Source organism: Saccopteryx bilineata, chromosome 1, assembly GCF_036850765.1.
Source record: "Saccopteryx bilineata isolate mSacBil1 chromosome 1, mSacBil1_pri_phased_curated, whole genome shotgun sequence".
Classification (NCBI taxonomy): domain Eukaryota; kingdom Metazoa; phylum Chordata; class Mammalia; order Chiroptera; family Emballonuridae; genus Saccopteryx; species Saccopteryx bilineata.
The window spans coordinates 247,645,997-247,667,957 of NC_089490.1; the positions used below are offsets into that span (position 1 = coordinate 247,645,997).

At 41.7% G+C, this 21,961-nt stretch overlaps 1 protein-coding gene across 3 annotated transcripts; it reads right to left on the reverse strand.

Annotated features, from left to right (window-relative positions):
- Positions 1 to 4,851: 4,851 nt before the first annotated feature.
- On the reverse strand, positions 4,852 to 21,588 carry TMEM267 (transmembrane protein 267). 3 transcript variants are annotated; one of them, XM_066240614.1, is made up of 3 exons: positions 21,318 to 21,588; positions 8,448 to 8,838; positions 4,852 to 6,352 (listed from the first exon to the last, which is right to left on the reverse strand). In XM_066240614.1, the coding sequence occupies exons 2-3, from the start codon at positions 8,760 to 8,762 to the stop codon at positions 6,017 to 6,019; spliced, it is 651 nt and encodes a 216-aa protein (XP_066096711.1). In that variant the 5' UTR covers positions 8,763 to 8,838; positions 21,318 to 21,588; the 3' UTR covers positions 4,852 to 6,016. The 3 variants fall into 3 exon arrangements, with proteins under 3 accessions (XP_066096711.1, XP_066096712.1, XP_066096713.1); XM_066240615.1 differs by lacking the exon at positions 21,318 to 21,588 and adding an exon at positions 20,941 to 21,051; XM_066240616.1 differs by lacking the exon at positions 21,318 to 21,588 and adding an exon at positions 20,544 to 20,926.
- Between the last annotated feature and the right edge of the window lie 373 nt (positions 21,589 to 21,961).

The following is a 21,961-nucleotide window of genomic DNA, read 5'->3' on the forward strand; positions in this document are numbered from 1 at the left end:
AAAACTGTAAGATAACACACTTGTCTTGTTTTAAACCACTGAGTTTATGGTACCTTGTTATAGTAAATGTATGGTAATACAGGACACACACACACACACACACACACACGGTATAACATCTAAGTGGGCCAAACAGCTGCCCCTCTCCCATACTTTCTTCTCACTCTTTTGTACTAGTTTTAGCCTTTCAAAGATTCCCTGAGGCTATTTTAATCGCATTTCACTTGGATTGATACTCCCAAGATAGGAGCATGCAGCTTGCAGAGCAATTTGCTCTGGGTCTCACACCCTCCCAGGAGCCCTTCCCAGGGTTGGCCCTGGAGAATGCCACTCTTTGTGAGGCCAGATTGACCAAGAGCAGCCCTGTGCCAATCCGTTCAGAGTCCAGGCAAACATCAGCATCTCCGCTGGCCAAAAACCCAGGCCCAATACTGAGAGGCTATTGTTACTGACTGGGCTCACAGCCCTGGAGGTCAAGGAAGAGGGAAGAGTAGTATTTATACATGGCTCTCCAAGAAGAGCGAGGCCTCTCAGCTTACAATGTGGTCCTTATAGCAGGTCTCTCCCGAATACTTGGAGACTCATTCAGTGTTGATTTGACTTAATTAGAGCACCACCCACGTTCCCAGGTCAGTGGTTCCATCTAATCACATAGAGTGGAAGCAGGGGAGCAAGTCTTCCCTAAATATGCGGGTGATGATAAATTTGGGATAGTGTCACGTAACAGAGGGCAGGCTGTGTAATGTATTTGAATATCAGTGGTCATAGCTTGCTACTCTCGGCGACTTCGCACAATCGCAGGGTGTGGCCTGCCCTCTGTTACGTGACACTATCCCACATTTATCATCACCCGCATATTTAGGGAAGACTTGCTCCCCTGCTTCCACTCTATGTGATTAGATGGAACCACTGACCTGGGAACGTGGGTGGTGCTCTAATTAAGTCAAATCAACATTGAATGAATAAGGGTGTGAGAATTCAGATGGGTGCTTTCTCTGAAAACACACAGGAGTCTAAGGAAGACTGGAGTATGTGTTCAGGTAACTATGGGGCGGATGGGATTGGACGGCCGCCCACACCTCGAGGGACAGTAATTAGTGCTGCTGGGTATGTAAACCCAACAAGTCCCTGTGAGGCCAATCAAAAGGGTAAAATGCTTCAGAAACCTTTTCATTATTATCATTCCTGGGAAGGCAACATGTGCCTGGGGACACGAGTATAGATGCCTCAGATTTATACCACGTGCAAAGTAACTGAGAGTGATTAATCCCCGGAGTACTCAGATCAGTGGAGCCTCCTAGCTCAGAGCTGGATCTAATGCGGGTCTAGGATTATTCCTGGAGTCTGGAAAAATAAAGTTAACAGTCAAAGTCCTGTGGGTCTAGTTGAGGTGGTGAATCCAACGTGGAATCAAAGAAGCATGTCAACAGCTTGCTGACCCACTGGGATGATCAGCACCGGAGTCCAGGTATGGGCCTTAGGGGACTGTGAGCGTCAGGTGCTCATGCTGGACAAGACCCGCTCCACAGCCTGAAAAGCGCAGTTAGGATAGAAAAATGGAAATTCCCATTTTACAAAAATGGAACCATATTGTTCCATGACTGGTTTTCACTTTTTAAATATTTCATACAGATAATTTTGCATATTCTTACATGATTCTACTTCATCCATTAGTCTTTCTTCTTGGTACAATAATTTAGGGTGCTAATTCTCTGGTTAAATATATTTAGGTGCTTTTTTTTTCATTTTAAGCAACCCACAAGAATCTCTATCCTTTGTATTTTGTACCTTTTTAGTTCTTTAGAATAAATTTCTAGAATTGAAATGTGGAATTTCTGGGTAAAATTACTTGTTATTTATTTATTTATTTATTTATTTATTGTATTTTTCTGAAGTTAGAAGTAGGGAGGCAGTCAGACAGACTCCCGCATGTGCCCGACCAGGATCCAACCTGGCATGCCCACCAGGGGACGATGCTCTGCCCATCTGGGCCATTGCTCTGTTGCAACCCGAGCCATTCTAACACCTGAGGCGGAGGCCATAGAGCCATCCTCAGCACCCGGGCCAACTTTGCTCCAATGGAGTCTTGGCTGCAGGAGGGGAAGAGAAAGATAGAGAGGAAGGAGAGGGGGAGGGGTGGAGAAGCAGATGGGCACTTCTCCTGTGTCCTGACCAGGAATTGAACCCAGTACTTCCACACACAGGGCTGATGCTCTACTGCTGAGCCAACCGGCCTGGGCCTACTTGTACTTTAAAATAAATGTTACCAAATCCTCTCTGGCAAGACAGTGTGAATGTGTTGTTCCACATCAAAAATGCCCACTCACTCACACTTTCTGCCAACACCGAATGTTACCCACCTTTCTCAAATCTGTCAAACTGAGAATCAAAACAGTTACCCACCTTTCTCAAATCTGTCAAACTGAGAATCAAAACAATTCACTGCTGTTTTATCTTACATTTTAATTAGACTATGTTTTGAGGCTTACATTTAAATAAAGGTTTATTTCTATAACATAACAATTACAATACTTATAATAATTTGCAATAATTAGAAATAAGTATTTCTTGATGTAACTGAGAGGCAACAAGTAAACTAGTAACAAAATAATACCCATAAATTTGGAACAAAACTAAATCAAAACCCATTTTTTTACCACATGTACAGATTTCATTAGAATTAAATTCAGCATGTCTATTGTCACATGAAACAGACATTAAGTACACAGTGACCGTTAGCGAGGAGAAGGGGCTAACAGTTCTCGGGTGATCCTAAGAGGAAGAATGTTCATCAACGTGGAATGGTTTACATACAAGCTATCCTGTATCAAGGCAAAATAATACTTAGGTTTCTCTGAGGTTCTGTAATAGTACAGGTTTGTGTCTGGTGAGTCACACAATGAGGTGAGGAAATTGATAATTAGGAAAAGAAATTCCTTAGGGGCTATAGCTTCATGAATTGAGTCTAGAGGAGAAACCATGGGAAAGCAAGCGGACACTGATGGGCACCTTAGAGCAATGTTACCCATTGACGGGCAGCATACAGTCCACAGTCAGCACATCGGGGTCACATCACATGACAGACATATTTTGCTGGGTGCGCTTGCCCACTAGAAAATTCCCATGGACTCACGTGTCTGCCCCTCCCGACTGTGTGTAATGACATCTAGGAGACAGCACAAAGCAACACGCACTGCAGCAGGAAAAGAAACGCAACTGCTTTCAACTTTCAACCCAGTGTAGTTCAAAGTAGTTCTGTGAATCATGGCTCTTGTGAACTTGCTGTCCCTTGTGTCATTGGTCGTAAGCAGAAAAATCCCAAGAGGAGAGGATCTCTTTCATCCTGAGAGCCCGGGTTTGTCACCACTGAGAACGGACTCAGGTGTCCTCCAGCTGGGGGCACAGCTGGTTGGGCCTGAGTCAGGGGGAGAGCCCGCCGGCCAGGAGCCTGAAACATGAGCGACAGGCAGCATTCTCTTTGTCAGAGCACACTGGCTCCCAGGGCAGGTATTACTAATGAGGGTCCCCGGCTCCAGGAGGCCTGTCATTTCTCCCTCCATCGCCTTGTTTGTGCTGGGGGATTTCCATCCCAGCTCTGCATTTCCTGCAACAGATCAATGGACCTGCGACTTCACTTCCTGGAGGCCATTCTCCTGCCTATCGCAGGGGACCAGTCTCCTGCCCCCTTGTGCTGAGGAAGGTCTCACTTACTCAGCTGCCTCTTGGGAGTAGCTCTGGACCTCTGGAGGGCTATATTTTCTGCAGCCAATTTGGTGATGCCTCTTTCATCCAAGATTAAGCTGTAAAAGACTTACCCGAGTTTAAGCCACAGAAAGGCAAAGAGCTGGCTCAGTGAAGAGGGAAAGAAGGGGAGGAGAGGGGAATGAAGAAGCTGGATGGGTCTGGAGTAGTGGTTCCTGAAGTGTGATTCCTGAACAGCACCATCGACAGCAACTGGCAACTTGCTGCAAACACAAATTCTGCTATGTCGAAACTCTGGGGATGGGTCTTGAGCAACCTTTTTTTTTTAAGACTTCCAGGTAATTCTGATATCTGCTCATAGTTGTTGCTTCTTTTATAGGCCTCGACCTTGGCAAGCCCGGGGTTTTGAACCTGCAACCTCAATGTTCCAAGTCAATGCTCTACCCATTGTGCCACCACAGGTCAGGCTAATATTTAATATTAAACAAACCAAACTGACAAAATAATTGCTCTCAAATGACAGTAATGGACTGAAAGATCTAATAGATTGCAACCAACTGGTTAACAACAAAAAGAAACTAAAGACCTTGAGCCTTGATAACAGTTTATGGAACTGTTTAATTTCATAAGAAAAACCTGCTTGGGATAAGTAAGGCATTGTACCAGCTCTCCGAGAGTAAGGCACACAATGAGTAGCCTTAAAAACCACAAATGTGTAAGAAAAGACAACTACAGCAGATGGCATATATGCTACAAAACAAAAGCAGGTGTCTTTGGGGCACTGGCTTTTATATCAGAGTAATATTAAACAGGGCAAAGGTAACATTTACAGCAACTAAATTCCTTCTCTAATAAATGCTAATCATTTTTTAATTTTTATTTGTATTATTTATTTATTTTTACAGGGACAGAGAGAGAGGGATAGATAGGGACAGACAGACAGTAACAGAAAGAGATGAGAAGCATCAACAGTTTTTCTTTGCAACACCTTAGTTGTTCATTGATTGCTTTCTCATATGTGCCTTGACCGTGGGGCTACAGCAGACCGAGTAACCCCTTGCTCGAGCCAGCAACCTTGGGTCCATGCTGGTGAGCTTTTTGCTCAAACCAGATGAGCCCGTGCTCAAGCTGGCAACCTCGGGGTCTCTAACCTAGGTCTTTCCACATCCCAGTCCGACTCTCTATCCACTGTGCCACCACCTGGTCAGGCAAAGCTAATCATTTTTTAATAGAAGATCAAACTAAGAGAAAAAAAAGAAAAAGGAAAATTTTCTAAAACAACTTCATTTTGAAAAAAGTGTTTTGTCTCTCAGTACCAGGCAGGTTTTTTTTTTTAATGATATAACTAGTATAATATTTTAGAAGTGTATATAAACAAATTGACAACAACTAAACCAATTTTAACGAAACATTCAAAAGCTCACATTCAAAATGATAATACATGCTGCTAAGTCCTTTTGTGTGTGTGAATTCAAGTTCTATGGTGATGAGCCAAATATCAGTATTTTGAGCATGTTAAGTTTTGACAAATATTTTGTTAAATTCATTTATGTTTTTCAAAAACAGTTAAAACCCTAATCCATGGGAATTTTTGGGCAAAGATCCTGAAAAAAATAATATTTCAGGAAGATGTTACATGGCTAACATATTACAATACTTTCTTCAAGTGGTTTCTGAAACAATAACTTAGATCTAATATCAGTTACTGTCTTTTATGAATATTGTGATAATTTCTCACAAGTGCCCAGAAGCCGACTCTCTCAGTAACCACCACCCACTAAAGCACTTGGCATATGAAACTTCAGTCCAGATCAACCTCTATGACAGGAAAGAAATGTTAGCGTTCATTATATATCTCATTTGTGATTGCATTTACTTTGGCCGTTTATTTCAATATCTCAGGAAAACAAGGATCTGAATATAACGCTAACTTTCCACAAACTAGTCACCCTAAAATTTGAACTGTTTTTCATTAGGAAATGGACTACCTTAAAACTATACTTCCAAAAAACTTAAATGGATATTAATCTAATAGAGCTATTAAAGCCAGATAAACTGGAGAAACAATAAAAATATATCATGGCATAAATGGTACTTTAATACTGCACTAGAGTGTTTGTTATATAGAGAGAAGCAGAATTACAACAAATATATCATTTTTAAAAATTGATACATGCCTCCTGAGCTAGAAGACTCAGGAATTACAATATTAATATAAGTACCTAATACGTTTTCTAAAATTCACTTTAATGTTGGCTACCCTTAATTATAATTGTCCAAAACGTTTGCCTCTCTAAGGCTGCCACCTGGTTACTCAGACATCGATACGAATCCCATGTTTTGAAGACATTACTTGTCCGGTCCCAGTTAAGTACATAAGCAATGAACAGGCGTGAGGTAAAGATGATGTGATTGTTACATAGAGCCAGAATGGCAAGGGAGAAGTTTTTCCAAATGGGCACATCCACAAGCCGTGACGGATGCCATCTCGGATGTGGTGTGAGGTCCAGGATATAAACACCATCCAGGGAAGAAAGCACCAGGAGTCTTTGAGCTTGAAGAGATGCATAGCAGCCTTCAGGGTCAGAACCACTACGGGTATCACAGTAGAACAGTGAAGGAATGGTCTTCGTGGAAGAGTCAAAGCAGCCTGAGGGGGGGGGGAGAGCAGCAATACTTGTATCATTTCCTTTCTTGGCAAACAAAAGTTTATAGATGCTTCTTCTTTTTTTAATTTTAAAAAGATTTTATTAAAGGTCTTTATAGAGCAACATCCAGACACAGAGAGATAGGAAGTGGGAAAGAAAGAGAGAGGGGAGACAAATGAGAAGCATCAACTTGTAGTTGCTTCACTTTAGTTGTTCATGGATTATTTTCTCATACAAGCCTTGATCAGGGAGCTCAAGCCAAGCCAGTGACCCCTTGCTCAAGCCAGCAACCTTAGGAATCATGTCGATGATCCCATGCTCAAGCTGGCAACCCCTTGCTCAAGCCAGCAACCTTAGGGTTTAGAACCTGGGTCCTCAGTGTCCCAGGACGATGCTATATCCACTGTGCCACCGCTTGGTCAAGCTCATTTAATTCTTATAACAAACCCATGAGTCAGGGGTTGTTTTGCAAAGAGGAAACCGAGACTTAGAGAGGCTAAGTGACTTCCCCAGGTTGTACAATAGTGGCAGAGCCAGGACTCATACTGGGTCTGCCTGACACTGCAGCTTCTACTCTTAACACTGCAGCTCCTATAGCCCCAACAGCTTTAAAATTTACAATAAAATAGGTAAGTCTAGCTGATACATTTAGGAACCACACTTTTCATCCTGCTACACAGCTTATCCCCATCTAACATTTATTGTTAACTATTTGTTAAGGTGTGTTATTTAACATGCTCATTTCACCCTCACAACAGCCCTCTCAGGCAATTAACATTACCATCCACATTTTACAGATGAGGAAACTGAGACTGAGAGAAGAAAAGCTAGCAGTACACACTAGGATTCAAACTCAGGTCTTCTGATTGCAATCCTGTACTGCCTCCACTTACAGCAAAAAGTTAAAATATGTCTTTAATCAGAAACTACTGATTCCACACTGGGTAAGTGTCGACACAAGTAAGACATCCTTTGGCAAACACCTGCTACACTACTTGGCACACAATAGGAAGAAGAAGCAATCATTTCTCATTCATTCAACAGACATCTGCTGAACATGTGACTTGGTGAGCCAGGCACTGTACTAGGCCAGCGAGGGACGAAGCAAAGTCCTCGTTCTACGAGATTATATTTCTTTCCTTGAAGTGTTTGCACATCATAAACTTGTAAAAGGTAGGCAACTCTGCTGACACTTGGAAAATATTATCTGTACTGCCATTTGAAGTTTAGTTCATTTGCAAGGCTAACAGTCATTGTATAATTAAATCCCTGATGCCTCAATGAAATTCCTCAGTTTCTCTAGCAGGGACTGTGTCCTACTCAGCCCACTGAAATGAACATCTTTCACTCTAAGAGACACCTGGGTATGAATCTGTTCAAGTCATTCCCCAGGACTGGGATCATCTTGAAGCCATTCAACTGTTACAGGTCACGCAGGGGCTATATGGTAACCATAAAACACGAAGACTCTGGAGGAAATGGAAGTATAGCCCTGAAGAAAGACCCCTGACAGAAAGCACAGGGCAGTCCTGAGAGTGACCCCGCTGCCCGTGTGTGTTATAATCTGCTGTACTCAAAAAAGTTGGATGATTGGGCTTTCTTTTTCTTTTTTAGCGAGAGAGACAGAGACAGAGAGGACAGACAGACAGGAAGGGAGAGAGATGAGAAAGATCAATTCTTTGTTGCAGCACCTTAGTTGTTCATTGATTGTTTTCTCATATATGCCTTGATCCAGGGGCTACAGCAGAGCAAGTGACCCCTTGCTCAAGCCAGGGACCTTAGACTTCAAGCCAGCAACTGTTGGGCTCAAGCCAGCGACCATGGTCTCATGTCTATGACCCCACACTCAAGCTGGTGAGCCGGTGCTCAAGCTGGATGAGCCCACACTTAAGCTGGCAACCTCAGGGTTTCGAACCTGGGTCTTCCGTGTCCTAGTCCGACACTCTACCCACTGCACCACTGCCTACTCAGGCTGGGCTTTCTTATTATGTAGACTATGGCTAATCTCCAGCTCTAACCAAAACGATGCTGTGAAGTTCAATGTAATGGTGCTGACACAATTAAAGACCCCAAACCTTACACAGAGACGTTTCTTACCTGTAAAGACAGGGATCTAGCTAGAAGAAAGTGGTCTACATCAATAACAGAGGCTAAAAATCCAGCTAAGATGACTTCTCTCAGGTCAGTCTTCTTCTTGACACCCATGACTATGGCCCAGGACCACATGCCGATCACGCTGTGTACCGCGTTGTCGGAGAGGGCGCGCAACCAGGCATGCTGCTGAATCATGGGGAGCTGCAGGAGGACCCTGTCAGCCACCAGGCAGAAAAGCCCCAGGCCAAGGCTGGCGAGAAGGGAGGCGGTACTGCAGGACTGGAGCAAAGCCTGGGCCTTCTCGGCCTCAGAGGCCATCACGCACAGCGGGTCACCATGTGCGCGGCACCATCAGGAAATGGGCAGCTTACCCTTGTCAACATCCCCAGACACCCTAAGAGAGGAAGCAGAGAAAACGATGAACGAAGATCACGCTGCCATTTAATGTCTCAACGACACATATCAGCAGAAATTTCAGATATGAAACCAATTGTAAAATCTGGTGTTTCTTTTTTTAAACGGTTGTAATTTTATTGTTCCAAGCTTTATTGAGACATAATCAATAGAGTAAGTACTCTGTGTAAGTTTAAGGTGTACAGCGTGTCAATTTGATATGCATACATACTGTGGAGTGATGACCACAATAAGGTGAGTTAACACATCTATCACTTCACAGTGACCTTTTCTTGTGTTGAGAGCACTAAAGGTCCTTCCAAACAACTTTCGAGTATTAAAAAAAAATAGTATATATAATATACATGTGGCCCAAAGAGGGTAGCTTTGTAGGAGATAGGTTCGATGGAAATGTGTATCAAGGGAAATGTAAGAAAGCCCGCTGACTGTAACCAATTACTTTGAGGCCATCGATCTCTCAGTGATGTTTCCTACATGGCAGTGGGCATCCAGTGTCTCAGGACCCAGGCACCACTTTCTGTACCTCTTCTCAGAACAGGGAAAACTGCTCATCACAATATCCAAACTCCAGGGCAGGCCAAGTAAGAGTCCCTGTCTTATTAGTAGTAGTGATGAATTAGTAATGTCTAACTAGTAATTATTTGCCAGTAGTGAGTAAACTAGTGATGAAGGTGGGCCAGGCTGGGCCAATCACACTCCTTTCCAGAATTTTCCTAAGTGGAACTGGTGAGGAAAGTTCGTTTTCTTCTTGCAGAACATGGGCCCCGCTACACAAAATAGCCTAGGAAACAAAGAATTCTAAAGACATCAAGACCTCGGGCCCAAGTCTGAGGTTCTCCGAGCTGCCCTTCACCCCTGCAGTGCGCTGTCACGTCTGTGAGCTGCCCCAGCAGTTCTCCAGTCAACCCCTTTTTCCTTTCTGTTTACTCTAACCAAAGAACTTCACTGATATATAATGGATATCAGAATTCTGTGCTGAGTGAGTGCTTAACAGTCATAGAATAGTGAAATCACTTGTCCAGTTCAAGTTACCCACATTGATACCTGAAATTTTTGTTTTATACTGTTTTGATTCTGAGGTTAAAGAATAACGAAATGATGTATTATGAATGACTCAACTTCCATTTTGTAATAAAACTATACATAGCTCATTTTTCTAAAATTTATAGGGAAATGCAAAAGACTTAGAATAGGAAAACTTTGAAAAAGAGAAATTAAGTTGAAGGACTACACCATTTGATTTCAAGTCTTATGTGGTGTTGGTATAAAGATAAATCAACAGAACAGAATAGAGCAGTGATTTTCAATCTGTGTGCTGGCAGGTGCACGAATGTGATGTGAGTATTCTGAAACATGCAGTACCTGACTATATAGTCAGGGGCACTGACCTCTTTTCCCTTAGACTGTCAAATAAAAAAATGACAACAGCCAACACAACAATAGCCATCTGGGGTGAATGAATGAATCATTCAAAACTATACCTATTTTTTTGTCAGATCAGCAAAATATATATTTTCTGGTGTACCACAGAATTTTAGTAATCAGTTTATGTGTGACATGAGATGAAAAAAGGTTGAAAATCACTGGAATAGAAATTGGGATCAGAAATAGATCCACATATACACGTCGTTTTTGACAAACACACAAAGACAAGTCAATAGATAAAAGATATTCAACAACGGTGCTAGAACAACTGCACATCCATATGCAATAGTAATGAACTGCAATCCATTCCTTACTCTATTTACAAAAATGAACTCAAAATGGATGATAAAACATAAAACTTCTGAAAGAAAACAAAGAATATTTTTGTGTCCTTGGGTTATGCAAAGAATTCTTAGATGCAACATGAAAAGCTTGATATGTTTAAAAAAACCCAAACTAATAAATTGAATATCAAAATTAAGAACTTCTGCTCTTTGAAAAACAATGTTAAGTGAATGAAAAGACAATCCACAGACTGGGAAAAAATATTTACATATCTTATATTAGATGAAGGATTTGTATCCAGAATTTAAGAAAAAAAATCTCAAAACACAATAACAAAAACAAAGAGAGAAATAACACAACTGAAAACTGGAGGCAGACAATACCAAGCCTAGACTCAACCAACTCTACAAATAAAACAAACAAAAAAAAGAGGATGAGAAGACAAAGGAGTGCAATCCAAATGAAACCACAAGAGACACCTTTGAGAGATGAACTGAATGATATGGAAATAATCAAACTTCCAGATGCGGAGTTCAAAATAATGATTGTAAGGATGCTTAGGGATCTTAGAACAACAATGGAGGGGCAGTTTGAAAACCTAAATAAAGAAATAGCAAGTATAAAAAAAGAATCAGTTGGAGACAACAAATACAATATCAGAAATAAAGACCACAATGGAAGGAATTAAAAACAGGATAGATAGAGCAGAGGATCGAATCAGCGAGTTAGAGGACAACTGGAATGAAGGCATGAAAGCAGAGAAGAAAAGAGAAAAAAGACTCAAAAAGTCAGAGGAAACTCTTAGAGAGCTCTGTGACAACATGAAGAGAAATAACATCCGCATCATAGGGGTTCCTGAAGAAGAAGAAAAATAACAAGGGATAGAGACTTTGTTCAATCATATCATAGCTGAAAACTTCCCTAAATTAATGCAAGAGAAACTCTCACAAATCCAAGAAGCACAGAGGACTCCATTAAAGAGAAACCCAAAGAAACCTACACCAAGACACATCATAATTAAAATACCAAAGCTAAGCGATAAAGAGAAAATATTAAAAGCTGCAAGAGAAAAAAAAGTTATCACCTACAAAGGAGCCCCCATAAGGATGACATCTGACTTCTCAACAGAAACACTTGAGGCCAGAAGGGAATGGCAAGAAATATTCAAAGTAATGCAGAACAAGAACCTACAACCAAGACTACTTTATCCAGCAAGGCTATCGTTTAAAATCGAAGGAGAAATAAAAAGCTTCCCAGACAAAAAACAACTCAAGGAATTCATTACAACCAAACCAATGCTGCAGGAAATATTAAGGGCCTGGTGTAAACAGATCAAAGTGGGAAAAGAATACAGCAAAAAAAAAAAAAAAAAAAAAAAAAAGGAATACACCTTTAAAGAAGAAAATGGCAATAAACAACTACATATCAATAATAACCTTAAATGTAAATGGATTAAATGATCCTAGGGTAGCTGCGTGGATAAGAAAACAGGACCCATACATATGTTGTCTACCTTAGAACAAAAGACACACATAGATTGAAGGTAAAAGGATGGAAAAAAAACGTTTCATGCAAATGGAAATGAAAAAAAAGCTGGGGTAGCAATACTTATATCAGACAAATTGGACTTTAAAACAAAGGATATAGTAAGAGATAAAGAACGCCACTACATAATGATAAAGGGAGTAATCCAACAGGAAGATATAACTATTATAAATATCTATGCACCTAATATAGGAGCACCTAAATATATAAAGCAGACTTTGATGGATTTAAAGAGCGAGATCAACAGCAATACTATAATAGTAGGGGATTTCAATACCCCACTAACATCACTAGATAGATCCTCAAGAAAGAAAATTAACAAAGAAACAGTAGACTTATTGGAAACACTAGATCAACTCGATTTAATAGATATCTTTAGAACCTTTCACCCTAAAGCAGCAGAATATACATTCTTTTCAAGTGCTCATGGTACATTCTCTAGGATAGACCACATGTTAGGGCACAAAAGTGGTCTCAACAAATTTAAGAAGACTGAGATCATATCAAGCACTTTCTCCGATCACAACGGCATGAAACTAGAAATGAATCACAACAGAAAAGCTCAAAAATTCTCAAACGCATGGAAACTAAATAGCAGATTGTTAAATAATGAATGGATTAAGAATGAGATCACAGAAGAAATAAAAAAATTCCTAGAAACGAATGACAATGAGCATACAACAACTCAAAATTTATGGGACACAGTGAAAGCAGTGCTAAGAGGGAAGTTCATAGCACTACAGGCACACTTTCAGAAGCTAGAAAAAGCTCAAATAAACAACTTAACCCTACATCTAAAAGAATTAGAAAAAGAACAGCAAGTAAAGCCCAAATGTAGTAGAAGGAAGGAAATAATAAAGATCAGAGCAGAAATAAATGACATAGAGGCTAAAGAAACAATACAGAAGATCAATGAAACTAGGAGCTGGTTCTTTGAAAAGGTAAACAAGATTGATGAACCTTTAACTAGACTCACCAAGAAAAAGAGAGAGAGGACTCAAATAAATAAAATTAGAAATGAAAGAGGAGAAATAACAACTGACATAACAGAAATACAAAATATTATAAGAAAATACTATGAAGAACTGTATGCCAAAAAACTAGACAACCTAGATGAAATGGAAAAATTCCTTGAAACATATAATCTTCCAAAAATCAATCTGGAAGAATCAGAAAACCTAAACAGACCGATTACAACAAAGGAGATCGAAACAGTTATCAAAAAACTCCCAACAAAGAAAAGTCCAGGGCCCGAAGGCTTCACAACAGAATTCTACCAAATATTCAAAGAAGAACTAACTCCTATCCTTCTCAAGCTATTTCAAAAAATTCAAAAGGAAGGAAGACTTCCAAGCTCCTTTTATGAGGCGAGCATAATTCTGATTCCAAAACCAGGCAAAGACAACACAAAGAAAGAAAATTATAGGCCAATATCTGATGAATATAGATGCTAAAACCTTCAACAAAATATTAGCAAACCGGATCCAACAATATATGGAAAAAATCATACACCATGATCAAGTGGGATTTATTCTGGGGAGGCAAGGATGGTACAATATTCGTAAATCAATCAATGTGATTCATCACATAAACAAAAAGAAGGAGAAAAACCATATGATAATTTCAATAGATGCAGAAAAAGCATTTGATAAAATCCAGCACCCATTTATGATCAAAACTCTCAGCAAAGTGGGAATACAGGGAACATACCTCAACATGATAAAAGCCATCTATGAGAAACCCACAGCCAACATCATACTCAATGGGCAAAAATTAAAAGCAATACCCTTAAGATCAGGAACAAGGCAGGGGTGCCCCCTTTCACCACTCTTATTTAACATGGTCCTGGAAGTCCTAGCCACAGCTATCAGACAAGAAGAAGAAATAAAAGGAATTCAAGTGGGAAAAGAAGAAGTAAAACTATCATTATTCGCAGATGATATGATATTGTATATAGAAAACCCTAAAGTCTCAGTCAAAAAGCTACTGGACCTGATAAATGAATTCAGCAAAGTGGCAGGATATAAAATCAATACTCAGAAATCAGAGGCATTTTTATACACCAACAATGAACAGTCAGAAAGAGAAATTAAGGAAACAATCCCCTTCACAATTACAACCAAAAAAATAAAGTACCTAGGAATAAACTTAACCAAGGAGACTAAAGACTTGTACTCAGAAAATTACAAAGCATTGATATAAGAAATCAAGGAAGATACAAACAAGTGGAAGCATATACCGTGCTCATGGTTAGGAAGAATAAACATCATTAAAATGTCTATATTACCCAAAGCAATCTATAAATTCAATGCAATACCAATTAAAATACCAATGACATACTTCAAAGATATAGAACACATATTCCAAAAATTTATACGGAACCAAAAGAGAACACGAATAGCCTCAGCAATCTTAAAAAAGAATAATAAAATGGGAGGTATCACACTTCCTGATATCAAGTTATACTACAAGGCCATTGTACTCAAAACAGCCTGGTACTGGCATAAGAACAGGCATATAGATCAATGGAACAGAACAGAGAACCCAGAAATAAACCCACAGTTCTATGGACAACTGATATTTGACAAAGGAGGCAAGGAAATACAATGGAGTAAAGACAGCCTCTTTAACAAATGGTGTTGGGAAAATTGGACAGCTACCTGCAAAAAAATGAAACTAGATCACCAGCTTACACCACTCACAAAAATAAACTCAAAATGGATAAAAGACTTAAATGTAGGCCGTGAAACCATAAGCATCTTAGAAGAAAACATAGGCAGTAAGCTCTCCGACATCTCTCGGAGCAATATATTTGATGATTTATCTCCATGGGGAAGTGAAATAAAAGACAGGATAAACAAATGGGACTATATCAAACTAAAAAGCTTTTGCACAGCTAAAGACAATAAGAAAAGAATAAAAAGACAAACTACACAATGGGAGAACATATTTGACAATACGTCTGATAAGGGGTTAATAACCAAAATTTATAAAGAACTCGTAAATCTCAACACCAGAAAGACAATCCAATCCAAAAATGGGCAAAAGAGATGAATATCCAAAGAGGACATACAGATGGCCAACAGGCATATGAAAAAATGCTCAACATCACTAATCATTAGAGAAATGCAAATTAAAACCACAATGAGATATCACCTCACACCAGTCAGAATGGCGCTCAACAACAAAACAACACAGAATAAGTGCTGGCGAGGATGTGGAGAAAAGGGAACCCTCCTGCACTGCTGGTGGGAATGCAGACTGGTGCAGCCTCTGTGGAAAACAGTATGGAGATTCCTCAAAAATCTGAAAATCGAACTGCCTTTTGACCCAGCTATCCCACTTTTAGGAATATACCCCAAGGACACCATAGAATGGCTCGAAAAGGAGAAATGCACCCCCATGTTTGTGGCAGCATTGTTCACAATAGTGAAGATCTGGAAACAGCCCAAGTGTCCGTCAGAGGACGAGTGGATTAAAAAGCTTTGGTACATATACACTATGGAGTACTACTTAGCCATAAGAAATGATGACATCGGATCCTTTACAATAACATGGATGGACCTTGATAACATTATACGGAGTGAAATAAGTAAATCAGAAAAAAAACTAAGAACTACATGAATCCATACATAGAAGGGACATAAAAATGAGACTCAGAGACATGAACAAGAATGTGATGGCAACAGAGGTGGGGGTGGGGTTGGGGGGAGGGGGGATGGGGTGAAGAAGGAGAGAGGGGTTGGGGGAGGGGAGGGGCACAAAGAAAACCAGATAGAAGGTGACAGAAGACAATTTAACTTTGGGGGAGGGGTATACAGCACAATCAAATGTCAAAATAATCTAGAGATGTTTTCTCTCAACATATGTACCCTGATTTATCAAGGTCACTGCATTAAATTTAATAAATAAATTAAAAAACAACAACAAAAACAAAACAAAACAAAAAAACAAAGAAACCAACACAAAAATGGCAAAGGATATGAAAAGGTACTTCACAAAGATGATACACAAGTGGCCAATAAGCATATGAAATATGCTCAATGTCTATCATTAATTTTTAGGGAAATTCAAATTAAAACCACAACAAAATACCAAAATTTCTATTAGAATAGCTAAAATGAGACTGACCATACCAAATGTTAGCAAGGTGTGGAGCAATCAGAACTTTCATTCCCTGCTGGTGGAGATGTGAAATGATACAACCACTTTCTAGTTTCTCAGAAGTTTAATCATACTCCTACCATACAATTCAGCATTCCACTCCTAGGTATTTACCTAAGAGAGATGAAAGCACACATAGGCACAAAGACTGTACATGAATGTTCATAGCAGTTTTATCTACATTAGCTCCAAACTGGAAACAATCAGACTGAATAAACAAAATGTGGAATAGAGAGAAATAAGAAAAAAAGTGACACACACAAAAAGATGGATGAACCTCAAATTCATTCTAAGTTAAAAAAAAGCCCATCCAATAATAATAATAATAATAATAATAATAATAATAAAGAGTATATAGTCAAAACCCATAGAATTGTACAACACAAGAAATGAATCTTTTTTTTTTTTTTTTTTCTTTTCATTTTTCTGAAGCTGGAAACAGGGAGAGACAGTCAGACAGACTCCCGCATGCGCCCGACCGGGATCCACCCGGCACGCCCACCAGGGGCGAAGCTCTGCCCACCAGGGGGCGATGCTCTGCCCATCCTGGGCGGCGCCATGTTGCGACCAGAGCCACTCCAGCGCCTGGGGCAGAGGCCACAGAGCCATCCCCAGCGCCCGGGCCATCTTTGCTCCAATGGAGCCTTGGCTGCGGGAGGGGACGAGAGAGACAGAGAGGAAAGCGCGGCGGAGGGGTGGAGAAGCAAATGGGCGCTTCTCCTGTGTGCCCTGGCCGGGAATCGAACCCGGGTCCTCCACACGGTAGGCCGATGCTAAGAAATGAATCTTAAACTGTGGACTTTAGTCAGTGCTAATGAATCAGTATGGGTTCGTTAATTGTAACAAAGTTACCATGCTCAGGAAAACGTTAACAGGAAGAAAGGTGCAGAGGGAGAAGGAACACAGTTGACCCATGAGCACAGATTTGAACTGTGCAGGTCCACTTATACGTGGGTTTTTTTTTTCAGTTGAGTATTGTAAATGTACTTTCTCTTCCTTATGATTTTCTTAGTAACATTTTTTCTCTAGCTTATTTTAAGGATACAGTATATAATGCATATAATGTACAAACTATATATTAGTCAACTAACTGTTCATGTCATTGCTAAGGCTTCTGGCCAACAGTAGGCTATGAGTAGTTAGATATGTTTTCGGGGAGTCAAAAGTTATACATGGATTCTACATTGCACAGGGGGTCAGCACCCCTAATCTCATGTTTTCAAGGGTCAGCTGGACAAGGTGACAATCAGTTCAGTCTGTACAACTGGTCAAACGTTTCTAAAAATGCTGTAAAAAAGTAGATTGATTTTAAAAAAATAAATGAATTTAGTATGGAGAAATGTTATAATTGTTTAGTTTAAATAATGGTGATACTGTAGTTCATTATACTTATCCTCTACCTTTCTATATATTTGTAATTTTCATTTAGAAATATGTCTTTAAAAGTATATAGTATGGCCCTGGCCGGTTGGCTCAGTGGTAGAGCGTCGGCCTGGCGTGCAAGGGGTCCTGGGTTCGATTCCCGGCCAGGGCACACAGGAGAAGCGCCCATCTGCTTCTCCACCCCTCCCCCTCTCCTTCCTCTCTGTCTCTCTCTTCCCCTCCCGCAGCGAGGCTCCATTGGAGCAAAGATGGCCCCGGCGCTGGGGATGGCTCCTTGGTCTATGCCCCAGGCGCTAGAGTGGCTCTGGTTGGAACAGAGCGACGCCCCAGAAGGGCAGAGCATCGCCCCTTGGTGGGCAGAGCGTAGCCCCCTGGTGGGTGTGCCAGGTGGATCCCGGTCGGGCTCATGCGGGAGTCTGTTTCTCCCCGTTTCCAGCTTCGGAAAAATACAAAAAAAAAAAAAAAAGAAAAAGTATATAGTATGATTCAATTTATATAATATTCTAGGAAATACAAACTAATCTAAGTGAGAAAAAGCAGACCAATGGTTGCCTGGGAACTAGAGGGGCAGGCAAGATTGAAAAGGAGCTTAAGGAAACTTGGGGGCCAGATATGTTCATTATCGGGATATTGTGGTGATAGTCTCACACATGTCAAAACTATTCAATTATGTATTTTAACAATGTACTTTATTACATGTCAATTATACTCCAGAAGAGATGAAAAAGTGAGAAAAATATACTTTATTGTCAGTAGCAACAGCAGACTTTCATGTAAAAGAAGCAATCTGAAAACAAGAAAGAGATAACGGCGATGAAAAGCCTGATTGGCCATCTAAAAGGTTAACAGAAGCAGTACATAGTAAAATGAATGCTTCAAAAGACACAAGTGAATATGAACATTTTCAAAGAATATTCTTTGAAAAAAATGTTTTTTTTTAAATAAAGAAAAACATTTTAAGAGTATTCAAGTCTGGGGGGAAAAAAGATCATCTGCAAAAGAAAGAGAACGTAATTAACATCAACACTAAAATGCCAAATATATTGTGGGGGTATAAAAGGATCACACAGCATAAAAGGATCATTACTGTGGGATTCATATGGGACCTATGTGACAATCATGAATTTTAAGAGTTTTTGCCTTTGAAGTGTAACACCTATGTGCAATGTCTAGGGAAAAAAAGAATTGAGAAGCAGTACTTCTAAATATCTAGGGGGATGGGAGATGAATAAAGAAAACTTGATCAATACAGCAAGACAGAAAAGGGAAAAAAAGCAGAGAGGAAAACTTTACCCCCACCATAGAAAGCAATCAGGACCAAACACATCAAACACAAATATCACAATAAATGTGAATGTATTAAATTTCTCTATTAAGAGACAGACTGAGACAGAAGGAAAGTTCTATTTTAAGTCCCTAACTTTTGGGGTAATTCCTTATGCAGCAATAGATAACTAAAAACAGTTTCTATTTTTAAAAAGGTCTATGCATGATCCCAGAAACGTGCAATTCTGACATCTATTCCTCTCCAGCTATTGGTGCAGATATTTGGATTCTCAGTATGAACTAGAGAAATTCAATAAATGTACTTCCTCTTATTTGTTTCCAGCTAGGACACCTAAGTGACCCGTTTTTATTCTTACTTTTTTCTTCCCATTCCAATTCTTGCTCCTACCCCTACAAACTGAATGAACTTGAGAACCTTTGAAATTGTAATAATGCCTCTGTTTATTTTACATACTCATTGTGGGGGGGGCAGGTTCCTTAAGAGTAGTAATTATAATTTTCTTTTAAACCTGTCATGCATACAATCTGATGTGCTCAGGTGTTTAATAAATATTTCATTGTACTAATAAAAGGGATAAGCAGGTAAGCAGCCCTCAACCTATGAACTAAAGATATTACTTCGGCCCTGGCCGGTTGGCTCAGCGGTAGAGCCTCGGCCTAGCGTGCGGAGGACCCGGGTTCGATTCCCGGCCAGGGCACACAGGAGAAGCGCCCACTTGCTTCTCCACCCCTCCACCGCGCCTTCCTCTCTGTCTCTCTCTTCCCCTCCCGCAGCCAAGGCTCCATTGGAGCAAAGATGGCCCGGGCACCGGAGATGGCTCTGTGGCCTCTGCCTCAGGCGCTAGAGTGGCTCTGGTCGCAACATGGCGATGCCCAGGATGGGCAGAGTATCGCCCCCTGGTGGGCAGAGTATCGCCCCCTGGTGGGCGTGCCGGGTGGATCCCGGTCGGGCACATGTGGGAGTCTGTCTGACTGTCTCTCCCTGTTTACAGCTTCAGAAAAATGCAAAAAAAAAAAAAAAAAAGATATTACTTGGATGTGACTTCTCTGCCACAACAGCTGCAGGAGCCACTTTCTGCAATGGCTAAACTCTGCCACACCTCATCCCCACTACAGTAAAATGCCATCAACTATTGAGTCTTTACAGTATACAGTAATCTTCCCTTTCCTTAATTCCACAAACATATAATTAGCCAGTTGCTTTAATTACACCTTATGTATTGTTTCTCAGTAATCTTAGACATCTGTCAAAACAAACGAGAGCTAACAAATTTCCAACGTAAATGTCACCTTCTACTACTCTCCCCCTCTTTTCTACCCCCAATCACAAACATTTACCAAAACCTGAGGTAAAAGCACAATTTAAAATGGCCCTTATTATGCTTTACAAATAAGTCCCCTTCCCTGAACTGTAGTCGCTGTGACGCTCAAATTTCTTTAATGCTACAATATCCAGACCAGATGCCAATTCTAATACAACTAATCTGCAAAGAAAGGAAACAAATCTTGCTCACTTTGACGGAAACTTTTTATAGCCTAGTTCCTATGACCATTACGAATAAACATACAATTCTGCCTTTCCACTTGATGTCTCACATCTTAGCAAATTCCCAAAGTCATCCTTTCGTCAGGTTGGTGCGATACAATACTTTTTAGGATGTGGACTGATGCAGTGGGAAGCCTCGGCGGCTGCAGGGAAGGGACTAAGCACAGTCGTCGCACTCACGCCTCCGAGGACGGGGCGCGTGTGGGCTCCACAGCGGTAATGATGGCCAAGGGCAGCTCTGCTAGACCCCCGGCTCCCTCCCCCCGCCAGCCAGGGAAACACCCGGAGCGCGAAGCCTAGGTGAAGGCTGGGGGCTGGCAGGACCAAGAAGGAGCGACAAAGCTGGAGGGCGCTGCCGGGCTCCGCGCTGGTCCCAGAACCCCGGGGGTGCCGGCCCGCGGGCCAAGCACATCCCGCTCGCCCTCAGGTCCCGCGCGCCTGCCGCACCTGCAGACCCTCCCCATCTGGAACCTGGGCCTCCTACACTGCAGGAGCTAGTGGCCCCTGTCTCCGGCTGTGGCCCCTTGCTGCAGCGCAGCTCAGCCCCGCCCACCCTGGGCTTTCGCAGACGGAGGCCCCGTCCGTCCCTCCCTCCCGCGCCGGTCGGCACCATCGAGACGCCGGCTCTGGCCAGAGCGGCTCCAGCCTGCCAGGCCGGCCGAGAGGACGAAGGGATACTGGTGCCGACGGGAACCAGCTCTATGGTGGAAGGATTGGGCTAGCCCGAGTTCTTCCCAGTTTTGTCGCCCACCAAAAGACCTTTGGGAAAATGGGGTGAGAAGTAAAAAAAAAAAAAAATGCCCTGTCGGTTCCTCCTGTCAAACCTGGGTTCGTTCTCGGTTTAACCGGCGCCGTGCCGCAGACCCAAGTGGCGGCCGGAGAGCCAGGACCGCAGAATGAACCTCACGGAACGCGGGCCGCCCAGGCCGAGCGCCCAGACGCTGGAGCCACCGGCCGCGTGGGCCCCGACTTGCTTGGATGGGCCCTGGAGAGGCCGCGCGACCTAGCCGACTGCACTACGCGGGGCGCCCCACCGCCCCCTGGGGGATGCCTGAGGGACTTCCTCCGCCCCGCGTGGCGGGCGCGGGCTTGCCCTCTCTGCGCTCGGCCACAATTCCGGAGTCGAAAACGTCACTGTTCAAAGTACAACTTGACCGTCATATACCGGGCCGACAAGATGCGGCTTGTGGACCAGGGCTGTGGCCAGTGCCTCCAAGGGCTCGGTGCTCTCTTAGCGGGACATTTGCTCTAGGAAGCGCTGGCCCACAAGAGGCGCAAAGAAAAATAAAAAAGGACATTTCTTCTTCCTACATACAGTTGCTCAAAAGTGTCAGAAAGCAAGCAAGGGCAGCAGGGGGTACACTCATATATATGATACTACTGGTCACAAAAATTAGGGATATTTTCAAAATGAGGACGATGCGATAAAATATCCCCTAATTTTTGTAAACAGTATGAAAGAGACCAT

Coding starts and splice junctions, on each gene's coding strand:
- TMEM267 (XM_066240614.1), bottom strand. CDS start 8,762: ATGGCCTCTGAGGCCGAGAAGGCCCAGGCTTTGCTCCAGTCCTGCAGT. Junction 6,353..8,447: donor CTAGATCCCTGTCTTTACAG/GTAAGAAACGTC, acceptor CCCCCCCCTCAG/GCTGCTTTGACTCTTCCACG.